Raw genomic sequence first — 19,720 nt, forward strand, 5'->3', positions numbered from 1 at the left:
CATAGATTCCAAAAACTGAAACTTGTTTCTGTATGTAAGTATGACAATAAACACCTTTGAATCTTTGGAATCCCCTGACAACACAGAAGAAGCACCACTCAGTCTTATGATTGACTTTGAGGAGTTGCTCTAAAGCAACATGGATAAAGAATTCAGTGGATTTGGAATAATTCCTCATATTCCTAATATATTAGAGTCCTCCTATGATTCATAAAGGCTAAATAAGCATCAATGTGTTACGGTAATGAAGCTTGCAGATATTAAGTCTTTTATTGTTATCTTTTTTGTTGTTATAAATTGCGTTTCAAGATGAAATGTTTATTCTAATTCCCATATTTTGTTAAATACATTTCTCCCAAAAGCGCGGCTCATACATGATTTTTTTCTTCTTTTTTATGCTGCTGCAACTTTTACTCGATTGCACCTATTGGAATTTATACCATGGTCTGTCTGGGTGAATACTCGATTCTGATTGGCTGCTGGATGTGCATTAAAAAGTGATATACCACAGGATAACCGAATCTTGACTGAAGCGGTGGTGTGGCGCGTCGCATGCCGCACCACGTAACAAATAGTCCACTTTTTGTAAGAAAAGCGATCCAAATAGGAAAAAAAAAAACAAGAATTAAGGACTAGAAAACTGGTTAATATTCATTGCTTTTGTAAGTGACCATGGTATAAGTGGGTTAATGGCCTTCGAAGTGTACATTATCTTCGCGTCAGACGGTTCAGGCTTCCACGGCTTGCGTTAAAAAATGATAATGCACACTTTGTCAGCCATTAACCCTTACTTAAAAAATATTAGGAATTTTTTGGCTGCTACGACTTCTAGTCCAAAAACTACAGGTAAAGAGTTTTTAACCTTTAATTTTAGACTGAATATACAAAATATAATTGTAGAAAACAACAATAAAAAAATACATAGAAAACGCCTTCAACTCACTTCTAACCTGTAAAACCATACGTTAGCTGAGTACTATCGTGCAGTGTTTTTCAACCTTTTTTGAGCCACGGCACACTTTACCCTTGACAAAAATCCCGCGGCACGCTGGCATCCAAAAAAAAAAAAAAAAAAAAAGGAGAAACTCATAGTCTATTGATCTACAGCCCCTCCGCAATCTCACATGCATTTTTGTGATAATTGTGGAAGAAAAAGCTGGAAGACGCAACTGTTTTTTCTAAAAGATGTAATAAAAGTCATGTGAAAAGGTTTAAAAACTGTTTGATGTGTGTTCATTGTGGTTTCAAGACGTTTAACAAAGAAAGGCTCATTGTGCACTGAGATGCTTTCACTTTTACCCAATGCATCATGGGAGATGCATTCATTGTTTTGTTCACGTGTTCCACGGTCTGACACAGGATTCTGTGGAAAGCTGCACCGCTAAAGACGAGCTTTAGCTGGTATTTTTGTTGGAACTGAGCGACTTTATGAGCAGAATCAGAATAAGGAAATGAAGACTTTAACCACTTCTGATTGGTCAGACTGATGACGTATGATTAAGCCTCCAAGAATGATTGGTGGAGACAGTTAAAGGGGCGGGACTTTTCAGAAAACACTTATAGCTGCAGCTAAATCGCAGTACTGTAATTCTTGTCAAAATGTCTTTTATAGAATTAAATAAACACAAAGAAAAAGTATTTTATGATCTTTCATATCCCTAACTACTCAGTGTTTTATCAGGGCCTGTTTGGATGAACAAAGAGCTAATATCCTGGAGATGGTAAATGTTTTTAGATCAGTTAATGAGGGCAATTTCCCACGGCACACTGGTTGAAAAACACTACTAGAGTGAACAACTGCACAGAATAAAGTATTTAGGACAAACTCATTTTGAAACTAAAGACTTTGAACCTCATTTAACTGTATTCCTGTTTATTCCATTTTTTTGTTTTAATTGCTATTTTTAGACAAATAAAATATGTAAAAAGAAAAAAAATTCGGGAAAGGTTTACTCAGTTTCCGGTTTCGAAATTTGTAAAAAAAAAAAAAAAACACAAGTTCTACGCTGTTATTTATAGAATAAAACACAATAGCTTATATTTCTCTGTCTGTCAGATCTGTACTCTCTTTGGATTTGTTTAGTGTCAGCATCCTCGAGCTGTTCTCAGGCGATCAGCAGCACTTTCTTATTTTTTGTGGGACCTGCAGCATGAGCAGCAAAGGCTGTGACAATTAGCAAATCCTAGAGCCTATCATAGCAAAGATGGATGTGCTTGAATGAGTCTTCTTCTGTCACTTTTGGCTTCTCCCATCAGGGGTTGCCACAGCGAAACAACCCTCCCACGAGGATGAGTCGCACGGCACCCTTGGCAATGTTTTTACGCTGGATGCCCTTCCTGACGCAACCCTTTCAATCCAACCGGGCTTGGGACCGGCACAGCAACAGAGAAGGGACTAGGGAGCAGCCTGGATTCGAACCCTGGTGTCACGGACGTAAGGCGCCACGAACCAGTACGAGCTAAACCGGCCCCCGATGTGCTTGAATGAGTAAGGGATGGAAATCCTTCTCCATTAATTATCCGTGTCATTCATAGATGAACTCACTGTGTAAAATGTGTGATTTGTTAAAGATCTCCTGCAGAACATTCCAAAGTAATAAATACTGCATTTTTCGCTCATTAGGGCTTACCGGATTATATGAATGAAGGGTATATTTTTGGGTATTTCTTTGAACGTAGGCGCATAGAACTGTAACGCCCATAGAGGGAGACAAAAGAGCAGAAAGTGCTGACTGAGAGTGCATCAGTCAGACTTTGTGTTCACAGTAACTCTGGAACTTGTTTGTAAAACGCTAGCTACACGTTAGCCGAGTTAGCAAATTCACAATACCTGTAACTCCCAACCTTATTTGCAACACGTAAAAAACTGATATCGTTAAAACGAATGTCACTGTGACGATCTAAGTCCCAACCTTTTTAGTAACACATAAAAGGACACAGTCCTGTGCTGCTACACGTTAGCAGAGTTAGCCACGTTAGGGTATTTACAGTAACACCCAACCGTTGATGCAATTCGCAAAAAAAACAGACTGACATTTGGACAGAGTGCTGTGTACCTCTCAGACATCGCTTTGACATCAGTAAACGCAACCAGAATAAATCCATGTATAAGGCGCAGAGGATTATACGGCACACTGTCATTTTTGAGAAAAATTATGCCTTATAGTGTGAAAAATGCGGTAATTTGAAGCCAAAAAAACATTTGTCTGATTTTATTTCAAAGATTACAAGTATGTGTCCTTTTCTACAGGTTGTAAGATTCAATCTTGTTATCCTCGACTTTCAATGACCACCAACTACTATCATGTTATTTTTCTCTATGACCCACTTTTTCACACCAGTGACCACATACGCACGGAAGACTGTGAGTTTCGGAGGGTTTGTTTTCCCCAGAAAAATGTTGACAAGCTCTTCCAAGAAGTGAAACCTCTATTGAGATAAGAAACTTGGCAAGCGGTTTCAGATAACAGTGCAACACTGCTGGGAAAAAAACCCTGCTGTTAATGACTTGCTTTTCTTGTTGCTTTTAATAACAGTTGACTAGTCCTAATGTGTTTTTTTTTTCCTTAGTAAATGTTGCTTAAGGCAACTGCATCGAATTATTAGAAAAGAAGAGGATTTAGAACAGATCCTGGTGGGACTCCAGATGTAATTACAAATCGTTTTTATTATTCAGTGCTTTTACACTTTAATAGTTTTACAGACTTGGTTGAAACAAGCTGGGAAATATTGACAAAGTTTTATTTGGTTTAGTTTGCGTTCACACTTAGGAGAGAACCCAAAGACTTAAAGGAACCGAACCATGAAAATCGTGACGCAGTTCCAACAGCTGCTTATCTGTTGGCAATATTTTGTGAAAAAATCTCTGACCAGGATAGAAAAAAATCAGGGGCAATTGACCGCTTTGTCCTCTGGCGATCACTTCTTAAGTTCATATAACTGCGTAATACATCACTTTCACATTTTAGAACTTTTCTAAGACTTGAGCGTCGACAGGTTCAGGGGGGTATTCCAGAAAGCATGTTTAAACTACCCTGACTTTAAGCCTGAACTCTGGCTGAAATCCGCCTGAACTTGCTTACTCTGGGTATGTCAGTTCCAAAAGACTGGATATGAGTTAGTGTAATCATGCTCGACTTGGTAACCCTGGGTTAATGCACGTGCACAGCAAGTACATAAAGACATTCTCAATGGATCGCCGATTTCCAGAGTCACCATAGAAACGCTTGGAGAAAAAAGAGAGCGCTACACTTCAGTGAGATGGAGTCGGAGATTTTAATGACGCCGTATGAAGATTATACGTCCATCAAAAAAGTAACACGGCTGCATCAGCAAAAGAAAGAGTTTCTGCTTGGAGAGAAAGAACGGATAAAGTAAACGCAAGAGTTTCTGATCTTACTTACATTGTGACGCATATATATATATATATATAACTTATCCAACTTAAATTAATTCAATTGGTAAGAAGTTATTGAGTTAAATTTATTCAACCTAATTTCTTACGTCTATTCAACTCAATATTTTTTTACAACTCAAATTTACATATTTATCTAACTAAATGTCATATTACTCCAATTCAATTAAAGTTTTTCCATCTTAATTTATTGTAATTCTTGAACTCACATATATGTCTAAATTTGAGCCTGCAGATATTCTCATTTTATAACAAAAAAATGAACAAAACAGATTTGAATCATGTAACCATGTACCACATCTCTGAATTTATCATTACACATTTACACAGTAGTGGTACAAAATAAACTCATCATCCTCTCCCTCTCTCTCACTCATGGTACAGAAAGAATTAAATATGACAGTACAAATAACTCGGCAAAACACAGAAAAACAGCTAAACAACTAAACACATTTGTTCAAAAACCCACACTTAAATCCAAATCCGTCCAGACAGGCAAAGGGAACGGTATCCCACAATTCCTTGCGGTGCCGATCTAACAGCAGCACCGAAGTTACACCTACCTTACGTAATTGAATTAATTTAAATGAAATTAAAATAACTGTCTGAAAACTACGTGTTTCTTTAAGCTGACTTAACTAAAAATAATTGATTACTTTTAACTAAAGCAAATAATTAAGTTGGATCAAAGTAAAAAGGTTTATCTTTCCAACATCCATACGTGGTCTTATCACCCTCTCACGGTGGAAAAAAGTATTATCTGAGCTTCTTCATCCACTAAATCATCTTCAAATGGACACGCCATGCTGCTTCACCTCTCTGAAAACAAACTAACCTTCAACTAAACCTGCTCCAGACCAGGTTATGTTCAGAGCATGAGTTGCCAGGGGAACTAAGCATACCCTGAAACATACCTCTATTTTTGGAACCGAAAGCGGTGGTTGTACACTTATTTAGCCTGTGTGCATTCACACTGACACATACCAGACCAGAGATCTTTAGCAAGTTAAGCAAAATTATGCTAAAGGAGGAAGCCATCAAAGGAAACAAACTCTTGTTGAGACCAATGTATAAATGCACTTCTATTATTTGTTATAAAAGTTCAACAACATCAATGCAATTCATTTAGTTCCTTTTTATTTGTAATTGCTTGTGATTGTTAATTGCTGAAATCATTAAGTGCTAAAGAATAACAACAAAAATAAAAGTGTAATTTCTTGAGAGTTTTGGGAAACTTATATGATTTACATTGAAATAAATGTGAAAAACTGGCAGGAGAAAAAAACAACAAAATAGACTATTAATTGACACAAAAAATATTTTAAAAACAAAAAATGTATTTAAAAAAAAAGAGTATCTAGATTCGACCCCTGCAGAACCTCCAATGTAGTTTACATAATAAGCATTTTAAAATTCTGTTAATTTAACAAACTGGCTAATGCCTTGTTGTAACATAATTCAAATTGAGAACATAAATGTCCTTGTTCCGCGCTCAATTAAGTTAAGTTTAGGCTTTTGTATCATTCCCAGAGGGCAGTCTGATCCTGCATCCAACGGGTCACTGACACCTTGTAAATTTGTCATGCAACACCGCTCTGATGAAAATCATTGAGGCCTCTATAAGAGCTATGTCAAAGTCCAGGCTTTAAAAGAAGCGAGAGACTTATTTCCTCCCTTTTTTCTCAGAAAAGCTGAATGAACGTGTACTTTGGAAAATGTCCAGAGGGAGGAGAGCAGTTCTGTTTCTGCTCTGACTGGATTCATTCAAAAAGTATCTTCACTCCATTGTTGACTGGGTGTCAAAATGGTAGGAATGTCAAAGTGAGTCAACAATTCCTGTTGAAAGATTAGATAAAGTATGAAGAATATTAATTATGTTTAACCTCATCCTGGGAGATTATCTAAAATGATGTTGTTCTTATCTTTAGAGTTTGATCTGTAAATAGGGCCTCAAACCTTTCCGCCCATGAATGAGAAGCTACTGTGGTGAAAAATTAATCAGAAGTCATCTGATTTGAGAAAAAGCTAAACAAATAATACACTATTAATGAGATTTAGCAACAACTGCTACACTTAGTAAGACTTTACTTATTTACCACTTCCTGTTGAGTACTGCAGAGTCCTCCATCATAGCATTTTCTGATGCCAATAATGATTCAGATTTGCCTCATGAATGACTCACACATTTCCGCTTTAGACCTCATCCTGTGCAAAATAAAAAAAAAACTTGATTGCCATCATGAGTGGGCAGCTACTTGTTTGTGACTGCTCTCTGTGGCCGCTCCATTGCTCTCTGTGCTTTTTCCACATTAAGGCAGTGAAAGTAACTGCCTCTGCAAAGCAGTGCAGAGACACAAGTGGGGCACTTCATTAGGCTGGACTAGTGACACTCTTAAATATTCAGGTAGGATTAACAGTACATGACTTTTCAAGAAAATAAATGAAAACCATGCACACTCACTTCCAAAGCCTATTTTAAATCACCCATTAACTTAACATGCTCTTTTCTGGACTGTAGGAGAGCTGAAGCGCCGGGGTCAATCCTACACAGGTATGTTTTAAATCAGGAAGAGAAGAGTCTGTCAAAGTAAGCAAAAATTTAAAGGCGGAAAAAAAGGGTGCAAGAATGATGTAGAGAATTTTTAAATATTATTCTTCGAGTAAAACAGTTAATTAAAATATCAATTAAAAATAATTTTACTACTGGAAATGCAAAAAAAAGAAGCAACTAACATACTAGAGTAGAAAAATGTTAAGTCGGCAAACTTTATTTAATTTTAGCATTTTTCTTCTAAAGTAAAAGAAATAAATATTAGTGATTAATTGTTGATTAGTTTTGGAAAAGTAAGACTTTAAAATTACAAATATTGAAAATACTTTTAAGGGTGTTACACATATTTCACCAAAATTTAATAATTTCAACATTAAAAATGTTGACATGATGCCAATTCTGATCAATATTCTACATTTTTTAAATTCTTTAAAACGCATTCCAAATTTAAAATGAGTTTAGAGTTAGGTGAGAATGCTACAAAATGTTATTTCTAATATTTAATTATAAGGTTACATTAAAGAGCAGTGGATATGATTGTTTCAAAAACTGTTCCAACAAATCCTGTTATGTTTATTTTAGGTATATCCGTCAAATCCCAAGTTTACTAAAAGCGAACAAATTGTGATTGACAGATGTTTTTTTACAAGCAAAAGAATCATTGCAATGTTTTGGAAGAAAACCTGTAGGCCCAAGTTAAGTCAATGGGTGAAACAGATGCTCATAGTTTTCCCATTAGAAAGGATGACATGTATTTTACGATTTATTTGTATTTGAAAAATGTATCAAAGGATGGCTTTCCTTTAATTTCCTGACTAGTAGAGGTTGATCTGTTTTTTTCTTGTTTTTTCTCAGCATTTTTTTGTTTTTTTCATGTAAAAATTGGGTGCAAAGCTTGTAATTATATTTGATAAAGTACCAAAAAAATTTAAATAAAAACATTACAAAAAAATAAAAAATAAAAAACGTTACATTAGCCATAAAAAAGGCTAAAAAAATAAAAGAAGTTTAAAGATGATAAACCTAAAGAAGTGTTTAGTAGAAATGTTAGTTTTTAAGGCAAAATGTTGGATTAGCCAAGAAAGTATTGAATGAATAGGACAATAACAAAGCCTAACAATGCTAATACTACATAAGATTTTACGCTAAATTAAAACCTAAAAAAAGGAATTGAAACAAGAATAATAAATAGTCATGACAAGCAAAATGAAATATTCAAAATGCTAAATGATAATATAAATGTTTTATAGAAAACTCATCCGTCAGATGGCTGAAAATACTAAATTTGCTTAAGGAAAAATACAAGCTTTAATGCAAATTTAGCCAAACAGTAGGCAATCTGAAACAGCTGTAACAATGACGTAAAAAAAGATTTAAAAAAAAAGCTAAAATTTAAATTTTAATGACGCACAACTTAACTAAAACTGACACATTCATACCCACTGTTTGAGTCAGTAGCATTGATTTAGATGTCAAACTGTGCTTTACTAAATAGGTCTTTTGTGTCAGTATAGAAGCTAAAAAATAAAATAGTGATCAACAATTTCTAGTGAGCCAAATGAGTTATGGCCAAAATGTGATGGTTAATCACGGTTACTAGGTCAAGTACAATGGAAAGTACCAATTACAGGCAACTTATTGTGTTCTTAAGCGTGAAGATTCTGCGTACATTTTTGTAAGGCAACTAAATAGTTGCCTCAATGCCCCTCTATTAACCTTGAGCACATGCTGACATCTGCGTTGGCCCATAAGTCATTCTGCACGACTGTAACTTTGTCTGTACACGAGTTCTGTTTGATCTGGACACAAGGTTACCAAACTGGTTGCATCATTTTGGGGAAAAAGGTGTCTTTACATAATCCAATGCTTCTTTAGCACCACAGTCAATGCCCATGTCACTGAGTTCACATGTGTGGAAAAAAACATTTAATGATTTTCTGCAGTTTCAAAAGACAAAACTGCAATTTTTTTAAATAGAATAGCTCAGACTTTTGTTTCAGTTTATATTTTAACTGCTTTAAATAAAACCAGAACACACGTACATGCTTTAATTTTAAACAGTGGACATACACATATGATTGTCCAGATACTTTAACTTTACCCATAAACAGTTAAATATTATGAAGTAGTTACTTATGAAGTTAGATTAAACTTTAAATCATCCAGGAAGGAAAAGACGGTTACTGACCGTACAACTCGTTCCAGTTTGGGCCGAATTGTGACAGTTGTTGAGTCGCGGAACCGACAGGAACCACATGTTCTCGTGTCACAGTGACTTTATTTGTTAGTATGAGTACATTTGGTTTGCGATGCTAAAAACATGATGAAACGTTTTTTCAAACATGAAACAATTGGCAACAGATTTTTGTTTGGGTTTTCTTTCAAATCTAAACTTTAATTCAGGACTTCTTACAACAGAACAACAGGCGGAGTCCGGCTGATTCGCCCATCGGGTGATAGGAGCATCTGTCACGTCAACACGTCACTCAAAGTGCTGTGCATAAAAACAATAAAATTTAAAAACAAGATGTCAAGACGAACCCCCCCCCCCACCCCCCCCCCCCCCCACACACACACACAAAAACACACACAGACACACACCATGATAAAAAAGTGATAAAATGATGGAATGTAGAGACCTGGCTTCCTCCTGAAGTGGGGGAACAATATTTTGGGGACATGTCCACATCACTGACCCCCCACCCAAGTTCACGGAGAACACTACCACAGGACCCCCCCCAGATCCAATCAAAAGAGTCATACCTGGGACATCCCATTACAATGACCCCGTTCACCGAGAAGGGTCAGTCACCGATGTGTAGGATCCCTCAGAGGAGAACACTGGAGTCACAAATAAAATGTAAAAGGAATAAAATTAAAATTGAAATATATTTGAAACATGAACAAGAAACAAATAATTACATAAACCCTAATAGACATATAAAATGGTAAGTGTGACTAAAAAAATTAAAAATAAATACAAATAAATAAATAAATGAATGTATGTACATACACACATGAAACTAGTAAAAAGAGAAAATAAATAATTTAAATATCAAATAAATTCCTAAAATACAACTCAAAGCTATATTAAAAAGGTAGGTCTTAAGCCTTCCTTTAAAAACATGAATAGTCTCTGCGGCCCTGAGGCTCTCTGGGAGGCTGTTCCACAGGCGAGGTCCGTAAAAACTGAATGAGGCCTCGCCGTATGTTTTCGTTTTAACTTTTGGGATACCCAAAAGGCCGGTTTTAGAGGACCTTAGGGTTCGCGAGGGCTCATATTTTAAAATCATGTAAGATAAATATGAAGGCCCGAGACCATAAAAACATTTGTAAACCAATAAAAGAACTTTAAAATCAATTCTGAATTACACAGGGAGCCAATGCAATGATTTCAAAATGGGTGTAATATGTTCCCGCCCACTGGTCCTCGTCAGAGCGCGTGCTGCTGAATTTTGCAGCAGTTGAAGATTTGCTATCCTTGTACTGGGAAGACCAGCGAGCAGGGCATTACAGTAATCTAATCCGCTGGTAATAAAAGCATGCATTAGCACCTCTGTGCTGGCAAGACAGAGAAATGGGCGGACTCTGGCTATATTTTTTAGATGATAAAATCCTGTTTTCGTGATATTTTTAATCTGTGGGATGAAATTCATCTCAGAGTCAAAAATGACACCCAGGTTTCTCACACACTGAGAAGTTTTGTAATTGTTTAGTTTAGATAAAACAATCTCTCTCTTGTCCTCAGAACCGATCAGTAAAGTTGTTAGTAGAAAGCTGGGGCACGAGTAACCTAGGGTACCCATGACGCTTCACGCAGTCCAAAGCATGTAAATACGCTCTAGTTAAAGGTATGATGACATGCATCTGTAAAGGCACAGCAGGTTTTGGGGTTGTCCAGACCCATGGAGGCTTGTAGAAAGGAATGGTGGTGTGTATTGGAGTGTATTGTTCTCATTGAAAATGGAACGTAGCATTCCCATGTGTGTGATAAGTGTATCATGAAGTATTTGAAAGGCTTAAGACTGATTTCCACTTGCACGTACGCGGTGTGTCTCTGTTGTGTTGACACAACAAAGTAGAACATTTGCGTCGGAACTCCGTCCTTCTGTCCTTCCGAGTTCTTTTTCCGGTCTGGCAATTTCATGGTAGAAAGCCGGAAAAAGCGAAAATAGGTCCGGGTTTCAAAATAAAAAGTTCCGTTGTACTTTCAAAAAACAAATCTTATTTCATATTTACGGCGGCGTGCCCATGCGGTTTTATGCACGTTAACACCAGAGACAACACCGGCAACTATCTTTGCTATTGACACTCAAAAGTTTTTTTTTGAAAGCACAAAGACATAACATCATTGATGATACAAAACATGCATTTTACACAGACTGAATGAGGAAGGAGACGGCATGGGACCTGATTGCTAAAGTTTTGGATGTTGATGACATGGGGATAGCAGGACAAATTACTCCTCCGAGTGCCAGGGGGGAGCAGAGACTCCAGACGGACTGGAGACGCAACTGAGACAATGAAAACTAACAGAAGGTCTTGAGACGGACTCCTAACACAACGCAACGGATACGCACCGCAGAACGCAGATGGACCACAGACGGACCAGTGTAAATTTAGGGTGACACTGTAGTTGTTAGTGAAACATTAGTCACAACTGCCCTCATGGAAAGATACCGGCTACCTGAAGGAGAAAAATGGGCAAACCTGAACGGGGCACACACGCATCATGAGAACATCATGTGAACTACCCCCTTCCTCAATCCTGGGGATTTGAGGTGGCGTAGAAAAAAGGAAAAACTGGTACAACACGCTGCGTCCCACCCACTTCACCCTTCCACCCTCTGTGGGTTGAATGAGCGTTCGCGGTGACCTGTTGCTCAAAGCATATCAAAAAAGTGCGCATGAACATTTTCCCTCTACGATCTCACCGAGCGATCTACCACCTCGATATTTTGTGCACGACATTAGAGTGACCCGTACAGGTTTGCCCCTTTTTTCACCCACCGACAGCTTGTAGAGCAGTTGAGACTAAGCCCAACTAAACAGGAAAAATAAAAACTTCGAATTTGTGGCATCTTAAAAAAACCTGGAAATCACATCTCCTACCTGTTAAAATTAGTTAAATGCCATTCAGTCTTGAAAGTAAGATAAATTTCCAGCGCTGTTTTGAATGAAGAATGTTTAGATGTGTGGTGCATCTCCACAGTGTTGCATGGCGACATGTTCTTTCCATGTCTGTTTCATGATTGTGTAAGTTAGTTTCCATCGTCTCTGTTGCGTCTCTGGTCTGCCCCTCTCTGCCCTGGCTCCCAGAGGAAGTGGTTTATCCTGTCCAGTATTTCGTCCCCCTCTCTTCGCTCATCCAATACTGAAGCAATCAGGCCCCACGTCCTCTCCTTCCTCCATGAGTCCTTGTAAAATGCATGTTTTGTGTCAGAAATATAATTTTTTACTTCCAAAAATAAACTTGACAGTATTATCCGCAGTGTGAACGTCCGTTATCGCGTGGGCATATTACCTCTAAAAATTTTGCATTTTGTTTTTATGTTTTATTTTGAAAGTCCAAAGGAAGTTTTTATTTTGAATTTCGGATCCATTTCTTGTTCTTTGGCTTTTGGCACGGACATTGACGCGTCAGCGGACTAGAAATAGAACTCCTGCGTAAAGCTAGAGTTGCGTTGAGGAGGGTCGAACCTCAGAGGCGGACGTGACGGAAGCGATGTAAACATTCTGCTTGATTAATGGACGTTCTGTTTTTTTGTGTCAACGCAACAGAGACCAGTGGAAATTCTCCTTGAGAAGCCTAAGATAGTGTTCCTTTCGAATAAAACAATGTTATCCATCCAATTTGGATAAAACTAAAAGCACATTGAGGAGTTGTTAAGCATGGAGGTGGAGTGATGATGGTTTGGGCTTTTTTTTTTTTTTTTCAAAGTCGTTATAACTCGGCAATTCTTTGCATAGAGCTTTTTTTTTTTAAATCCCTTTAAAGGCGACTTTGGTTGGAGTTAAGTGGACACATCTCAAACGTGAACTCAAACCAGCAAAATATGACAAAGGTAGTCGCTCTTTTTTTAAGTTTGCCTGATTTTTAAGGATATGTTTGAGGATTGCAACAAAGCTTGTGTCTCCTCAGTTTGGTAAAACCTTGGAAACACGTGTTTTTCTATAAGATCAGGCCGCTACCTCCTCTCACTGCTTTGATGACCCAAAAGAATGGTCTTTATGGAGCCTCCAGCCCCCCTGTGACAGGCCAGAGGTGTCTGTTTTGTTTAATGGATGAACAACGTGATGTTAGCGGGAGGTTACTCTTCACACACCCATCCAAACACAGTCTTCTCCGGGCACGAACAAGTGAAACCCAGTTAAAGGGTACGGCCCGGTGTTACTCTCTGACACATTACTTTCCTTTTCCAGCAAACCTCGTTGCTTAAATGATCTGTTCTTTCCATGTTAGATATGGATTTTGACATTCTGTGTTTCATTTCCTTGCTCGTTAAGCATTGTGGAAAGTTGGGAAATGGATTACAGAAACCACAGGGCAGATCAGGGTTTAAAATTTCCAATTACCTTATAGTTTTATAGAGATGTTTTTTTCTTTTTTGTATTGTTGTAATTGAAATTGGTGTCTGTGGTTCCAGCTGCTTTGAGATCATTTACCAACTCCTGCCCTGTTGTCTTGGGCCGATTTCTCACTCATGATCATGGAAAACCCATCAGGTCAGATCTGGTTTGGAGCCCCAGACCTATAGGTGGATTGATGGTCCTGTTCTTGCACCAAGAGCTGTCACCTTCACCCCCCAGCTTTAGTAGTCCACTCCGATATCGTGCAGGTCTGAGATCTTCTCCCTTAAATCCACTGAAAGCTCTTTAGTCTTTTCCATGTTGGAGAGTTTAGAGTCTGATTCTGAGAGTCCAACTGATCTGTGTCAACCAGAGCTTCCAGTGGTTACTAGGGGAACCATGACTTATTTACCAAGATGAAATGCAAGTATAAATTCTTTAAAGGCATGTTCTTGAGTTTTGATCTTTCACTGTTAGGATGACAGGCTTTCAATTTCTTTTGGATGAGAAAACCTTCAAAATCAGCAAGGGAGCAAATGCTTATTTCCTCCTCTGTAGCTCCTCCTCATCCATGATGTCAAACAAGCCCCGCCCCCTTTTAAGATCTGAATCATTCTGTGGGATCACCTGGATGGTCCAGATCAGGTAAGCTGACCTAAGGTGACTATTGATGACACAATTAAACCCGACTCTGCGTTTAAATGTATTTGTTTATTTGTGACTCTCCATGCCGCCCCGGGTGATTACCCACAATGCCCGTGTAAAAGGAAAACAAGTTTTGCGGGTTTCCCAGGTTTTCAGCTGCTGACCTGTGTGTCTGGGAGGAAGCTCGGAGGAGATCTGGGTGATTGTGGAGAAAACCAATTCTCCTGAGCTCAGGGAAAGGCTCCAAATCTCTCCCCTCCTGACATTCTTCTGGGCTCAAAAGACCCCTGAGACAGAAGTGACCCAGCTCTGGCGCAGACCTCGTTGGTCCTGCCAAGAGTGGCTGCTCTGCCAAGGCGTTGCTGGGGCTTGGCGCGGTTTTGTGTTCTGTTCTCGTCTCACTTCCTGGTTTGGAACAGTAACCATCAGAAGCGTTTACCTCTGCATTCAGACCCTCTCCCATCATCTTTGGAACCAACATTTAAAAACCTGTGTCGTTTTCTAGGACATAGTTTCTGCAGAGCGGCAGGAGTTTCGTGAAAATTCACCTCCAAGTTGGTCCATCAGCGTACAGCAGTGCTTCTCAATTATTTTTTGCCAGGCCCCCCCGAGGAAAAAGAAAATGTTTCGTGCCCCCCATGACCCCTCCCATAAACCCACCCCACACACACACACTCGCGCGGTGACAATAAATGAGGTTAAAGTCTATAAAAATTATGTAAGTATACCTAGAATTGTATCTTTTAACATTAACAAAAGAAAAAAGCAAAATAAATCCACTTTCAACAAATACTAACTTTATTTTGCCACACAGAAACCCTGTTCTAGTCTATAACAGAAAAAAAGCTTAAAGTGCCTGAAATAAAAAATATCTGTCAGTCCTGATTTAAACTAGAAACATTTTGACCAACTGAACCATTTGATGCTGAAAAAAATAATTCAATCAATACATAATATTAAATGTAAATTGATCTGAAACATTAACACAGCAGCACCAATATATTTAAAGTTTTTAGTCTGAAGAAATAGATAAAAACATTGTGCAGATTTTTTTTTCTAAATGATGGATTGTTTATTTATGATGTCATAAAGTGCAGCTGTTTTCCTGCATTACCTGCTGTCTTTATGTCAAATACTGACACCAATTGAACAACAGGCAGACAAAGAATACATTTATGAAAAATAAAGACCCGTCATCAAAATGTCTACAATAGTTCATAAAGAAAATTTTTAGCATGAGCTGAGGAATCTAAAGGCACGCCATGATCCTGGTGTTGGGCAACAGGCAGTGCTTGCAGCGCTCCGCGTGCCCCGTTTCACCTGGCAGCCTGAGCCCACACTACCCCTAGCCGCCAGCCTAGCAGGAGACGGGATGGGGATTCCCAGGTTTCAGGCTGTTATAAACTCTGTGATTTAACAGACAATAGGAATCGAATAGTGGCGCAGATTATTTTTCCAAGCACTAACCCGCTGTCACCATCGCCCCCACGTTAAATTTGCGCACCGGACAATTGCCCCTATTACCTGTGCCTAAAACCGCCACTACTGCATGCCCCCCCTGGCATCGCATCGGGCGCTCCCCACTATTTGAGTAGCACTGGCGTAGAGCAACCCCGCCCCCATTCCCATTGCTGAGAGCTCTCTGTTTACACAATTTCCCGCTAGCTTACAGCCCCTTGCACCCCCAACCTGACATTACTGGTAAATTTACAAGGATGTACAAAAATCTAGTCATCTACAGGCGAATGCATCAGAATGGGGCGGAGCAGAGAGCTTATAGCCCGCCCACTGAATTTTCTACACCATAAATAGGATCCTTCTCAAACGGCATATTTGCGTCTGCACCGAATTCACAACGATTTGAGGAAGGCTACTCAACTGGAAACTCGTTGGAATGGTCATGAATGTTGACGGCGGCCTTCAGGCGACGGTCAGTCAGGCAGGGATGATGTCATTCTGCAGCAGCTCTGTTTGGAGCAGATTGGATGTATAAAAGTCTTGGGGGTACATATAAAGGTGGCCATTCTGCCTGCCACTGGACTGCCACCGCATGACTTTGACATGTACGCGGGCGGCCACTGACTAATGTAAAAAAATAATCCTCTGGTTGCCGTAAAATTGACATTTTTTCTTAAAACCTGTGTGTAAAAATGCGACTACCGCCTCTTGATCACAAATGTCGCCAAGCGACCACCTGGCGAATTTGCTAAACAACATGCATTTAGGTCTCAGCCCAGTGGCATTTTGGGATATGTCACTGTAGCATAAAGAAATACTCAGAAATGTAATTTTAAGCTGAATTTTCTTAATACATGTCATCCAACATGCAGAAAACGTGTTAAAAACCCCAAAACACAATTTTCATCGGCGTGGGTCTTTATCTCATATTCGTTTTTAAACAGACATCATGTCAGAGGATCCGTTTCTGTCCTTGGTGACAAACGTAACACGACTGGCATCATGTCCTCTCAGAGTGGATCATGTGTGAAAGAAATCCTCTTAGCGTCTGAGTCCTCTTAAGGTCAACTCATGAGTTTCTTTGAGCCCGCATTCCTGCAGAAGTGCAGTCAAGGTTTGTCCTCACGCATGCATGCAGCAGCTCCTGCATGCATGCGTGAGGACCAAATGACTGATGGCACTTACCCGCCATCAGTCATTTGGGCGCCAACCGCAGAATTCCGCCCGCAGAAGCAGTCCGCATGCTGAAACACTCTGCACGAGTGACTTCCTGAAGGACCAGAAGACGTTTGACCATAATTTCAAAATACACAAAATAGAATTTACCATCTGATTTCCATTTGACCAACTTTAACATTTGAATCGGCCCCCTTTTGAACTAACCGATTCATTTTCACACAGTTGGACTGAGTGGCTGACTGGAAAACAGGGGATAATAGTTAGACTTTAAATCACTGCTGTCCATTCATTGCTGTTTAATTTGTGGTAAAACATTGGAGTTTCAGACTAAATGACATCCTGTCTTTGGTCAATGAGTGATGGTGGGTCATTGTGTTACTTTATATTAAATAACTTTAGTTTTCTTTGGAGAAAGTCCTAGAAAATGGAGAAGAAATTCCTGTTTGATGTATAACTGTGTTTAGGTTAAAAAACAGATTTATTTAAGGATTTTTTAGACCAAACTGGAGTTAAGTTTGACATGGATCACCCTAAGCCATGCCTTCAAAAATCCACTTCAATGTTTTTGGTGTTTTTTACATGTTCTTCTGACACTTTCTTAATGATGGAGGACATAGATAAAGAAAATGAAGCTTAAACTTGGATTTCCGTCACATACTCAAAAGTGACCCAAAAAACGATGACATCACAGCGGCAGGTGTAAAAATAATGAATGAGGCCCAAAAAAAATATTAGAAAAACAAACGAGACCAAAACTCACATGTCGAGGATATCCAAAGGAAGTTTTGAAGTTATTATGGGATGGCCACAGGACCTACAGCTTGGTGGCCATCTTGTGGCAAATTTGGGGTTTGTCACATTTTTCGACAATTTGGGAAAGTTTGAGTTTAGTTTGAGTGATTTTCATGAAATTTCACAAAAGTGCTGCTAGATTAAGCCCAGAATCACAAACAGTGTCATTGACCTTTGACCTTTGGAAGAGGCCGTCATCTTGAATTTTGGGGAAAAAAAGTATTCTTTACACAAGGGCCCATATCTGGTGAAATGAAGGAAAACCAACAACAACATCCTAAAAGAGTTTAATTGTTTACATTTATGTTTTATTTTAGATTGTTTTATACTTTAGACACCAATCTAATGTAAAAACTTCAAATCTCTATTTTTTGTGTTTCTTTTTTAGCACCCGTCCCTTAATCTCACTGTGGTTGACAGACAGTAGCCTTATTCAATAAATAGGTTTTATTCATATTTTCACTATGTTAAGTGAAACATTAAAATAAAACATGCAAAATATTCACTTTCAGCAAAAAAAAAGAGCTAAATGGATTTTATACTTTCATCTGCTTGACCTACATTATTTCTCTAGAAATATCTTAAACATTCGGAATAAACATGCAGGAGAATGTCTGATCTAGTAGAATTTCTCCATGGAGAACCTGAGTGTCAGCTGTGGATTCTGTGCATCGGCGCTGCCCTCTAGTGGAACACAAGGGAAGTGCAACAACCATTTAGCTGTGAGGATGCAGATGAAAGAGCAGCTACTTCTCATCACAATAACAGGATTATGTCATCACAGGGAATTATTCAGACACTAAATTGTTTATTTTAAATAATGCAATAACTGCTCAACTTCCGAAACCCAACAAACACAAAAAAATGGTAAATGTGAACCTCAAAAAACGGATTTCTGTTACATTTTTGTCTACAGTTCTAGACATAGTGATTATAAAATAGTTCCTTCTCCAAGTATGCACTACAACGTACAACGCAGAAGAGTTACACAGTAGAAGTATCCGCCATAGTACTAAAACAAAACAGTTCCTCCACAGAAGTCTTTGTGAACAGTTGTGTCCGTTGTGTCCAGCAGGGGGCAGTGTTATCTGTTGCATTGCAGAGGGACGTCTGTTCTCCGGTGTTTTCCTGGCTTTTCTAACTACTGCATTCTTCTAGAGGCTCCATCACAGCAGCTCCTCTTCCTTGACGTAGAGGATCTCGTGAGCCGAGCTGGGGACCTGACGGAGGCACAAATGAGGAAGAAGAGGATGAAGATATTTGCCGCTGACGCGCCCAGCTCCTGTCAACAGCTCAGGACGACGTCAAAGTCACTGATTACTCAAAATTGAGGCTCACAGTCAGGGAGGAGACAAAACATTCACGAACAATGTTTTCATTTTGAATATTTTAAATTAAATGTATTAGTCTTGATTATTAGGTAAATTGCTGAACTCTATTGTCATAACACTGCAGTTAATCCCTGGACAGTAAATATAAATGCACAAATACATCAATAAATGCAGAAAATAGGACCTTTGGCATAAAATGTGCTTCTTTTCTTTGTGATTATGTTTTGTGTACTTGTGCTTTCTCAGTGTCACGTCACATTTATGACTCTGCTCTGCAGCATCACTGGGGGAGTGAAGGAGTGGGGGATAGAAGCCAGTAATGATCATGAAATGTCATAATTTGTATTAAAAACCTGCAGTAAAGAAACTTCCACGGTGCAGAAATGCTAAGGAGTCCCTGCTGTTATGGTTGAAATGAAATGGAACTATTTTATTTTGAATAAAGCGGCGATGAGACAAGAAAAAGAAAAGAGTTTTTACTTTAAGAAATCTAACAGGAAGAAAAGGAAAACCAATTAGTTGTTTGATCGATGAACAAAGATAAAAACGAAGAAAAAACAAACAAACTTTCTTTATGAGGCCAATTCATTATTTGTCTTTTGTTGTTTTCTTCCTCTGGACTCTTCCGCTTTACTGAGGAGCTGAGATACCTCAATGTCGGGATCGTTGCCTCAACGCTGCTGCTGCTGGATCTGAGGTCTGCTGCTCGATCTGAACTCTGCTGCTGCTGCTGCATCTGAGCTCTGCTGCTGCTGCATCTAAACTCTGCTGCTGCTGGAT

At 38.8% G+C, this 19,720-nt stretch overlaps 1 protein-coding gene and 1 long non-coding RNA gene across 3 annotated transcripts in view; one reads left to right on the forward strand and one right to left on the reverse strand.

The window, feature by feature from the left end:
• Nucleotides 1–6,681: 6,681 nt before the first annotated feature.
• On the forward strand, nucleotides 6,682–19,623 carry LOC110015152. The gene is made up of 3 exons (XR_002290274.2): nucleotides 6,682–6,818; nucleotides 6,933–6,965; nucleotides 18,768–19,623. It is a non-coding gene; the product is annotated as an uncharacterized LOC110015152 (long non-coding RNA).
• klhdc8a (kelch domain containing 8A) overlaps nucleotides 17,883–19,720 on the reverse strand; it is a 52,031-nt gene continuing 50,193 nt past the window's right edge. For both annotated transcript variants that reach the window (XM_020703407.2, XM_004069045.4), the window contains one exon: nucleotides 17,883–18,829. In XM_020703407.2, coding sequence (XP_020559066.1) covers nucleotides 18,776–18,829 — 54 coding nt within the window. In that variant the 3' untranslated portion in view covers nucleotides 17,883–18,775. The remainder of the gene's footprint in view (nucleotides 18,830–19,720) is intronic.

This window comes from Oryzias latipes, chromosome 5 (genome assembly GCF_002234675.1).
Source record: "Oryzias latipes chromosome 5, ASM223467v1".
Taxonomy (NCBI): Eukaryota; Metazoa; Chordata; class Actinopteri; order Beloniformes; family Adrianichthyidae; genus Oryzias; species Oryzias latipes.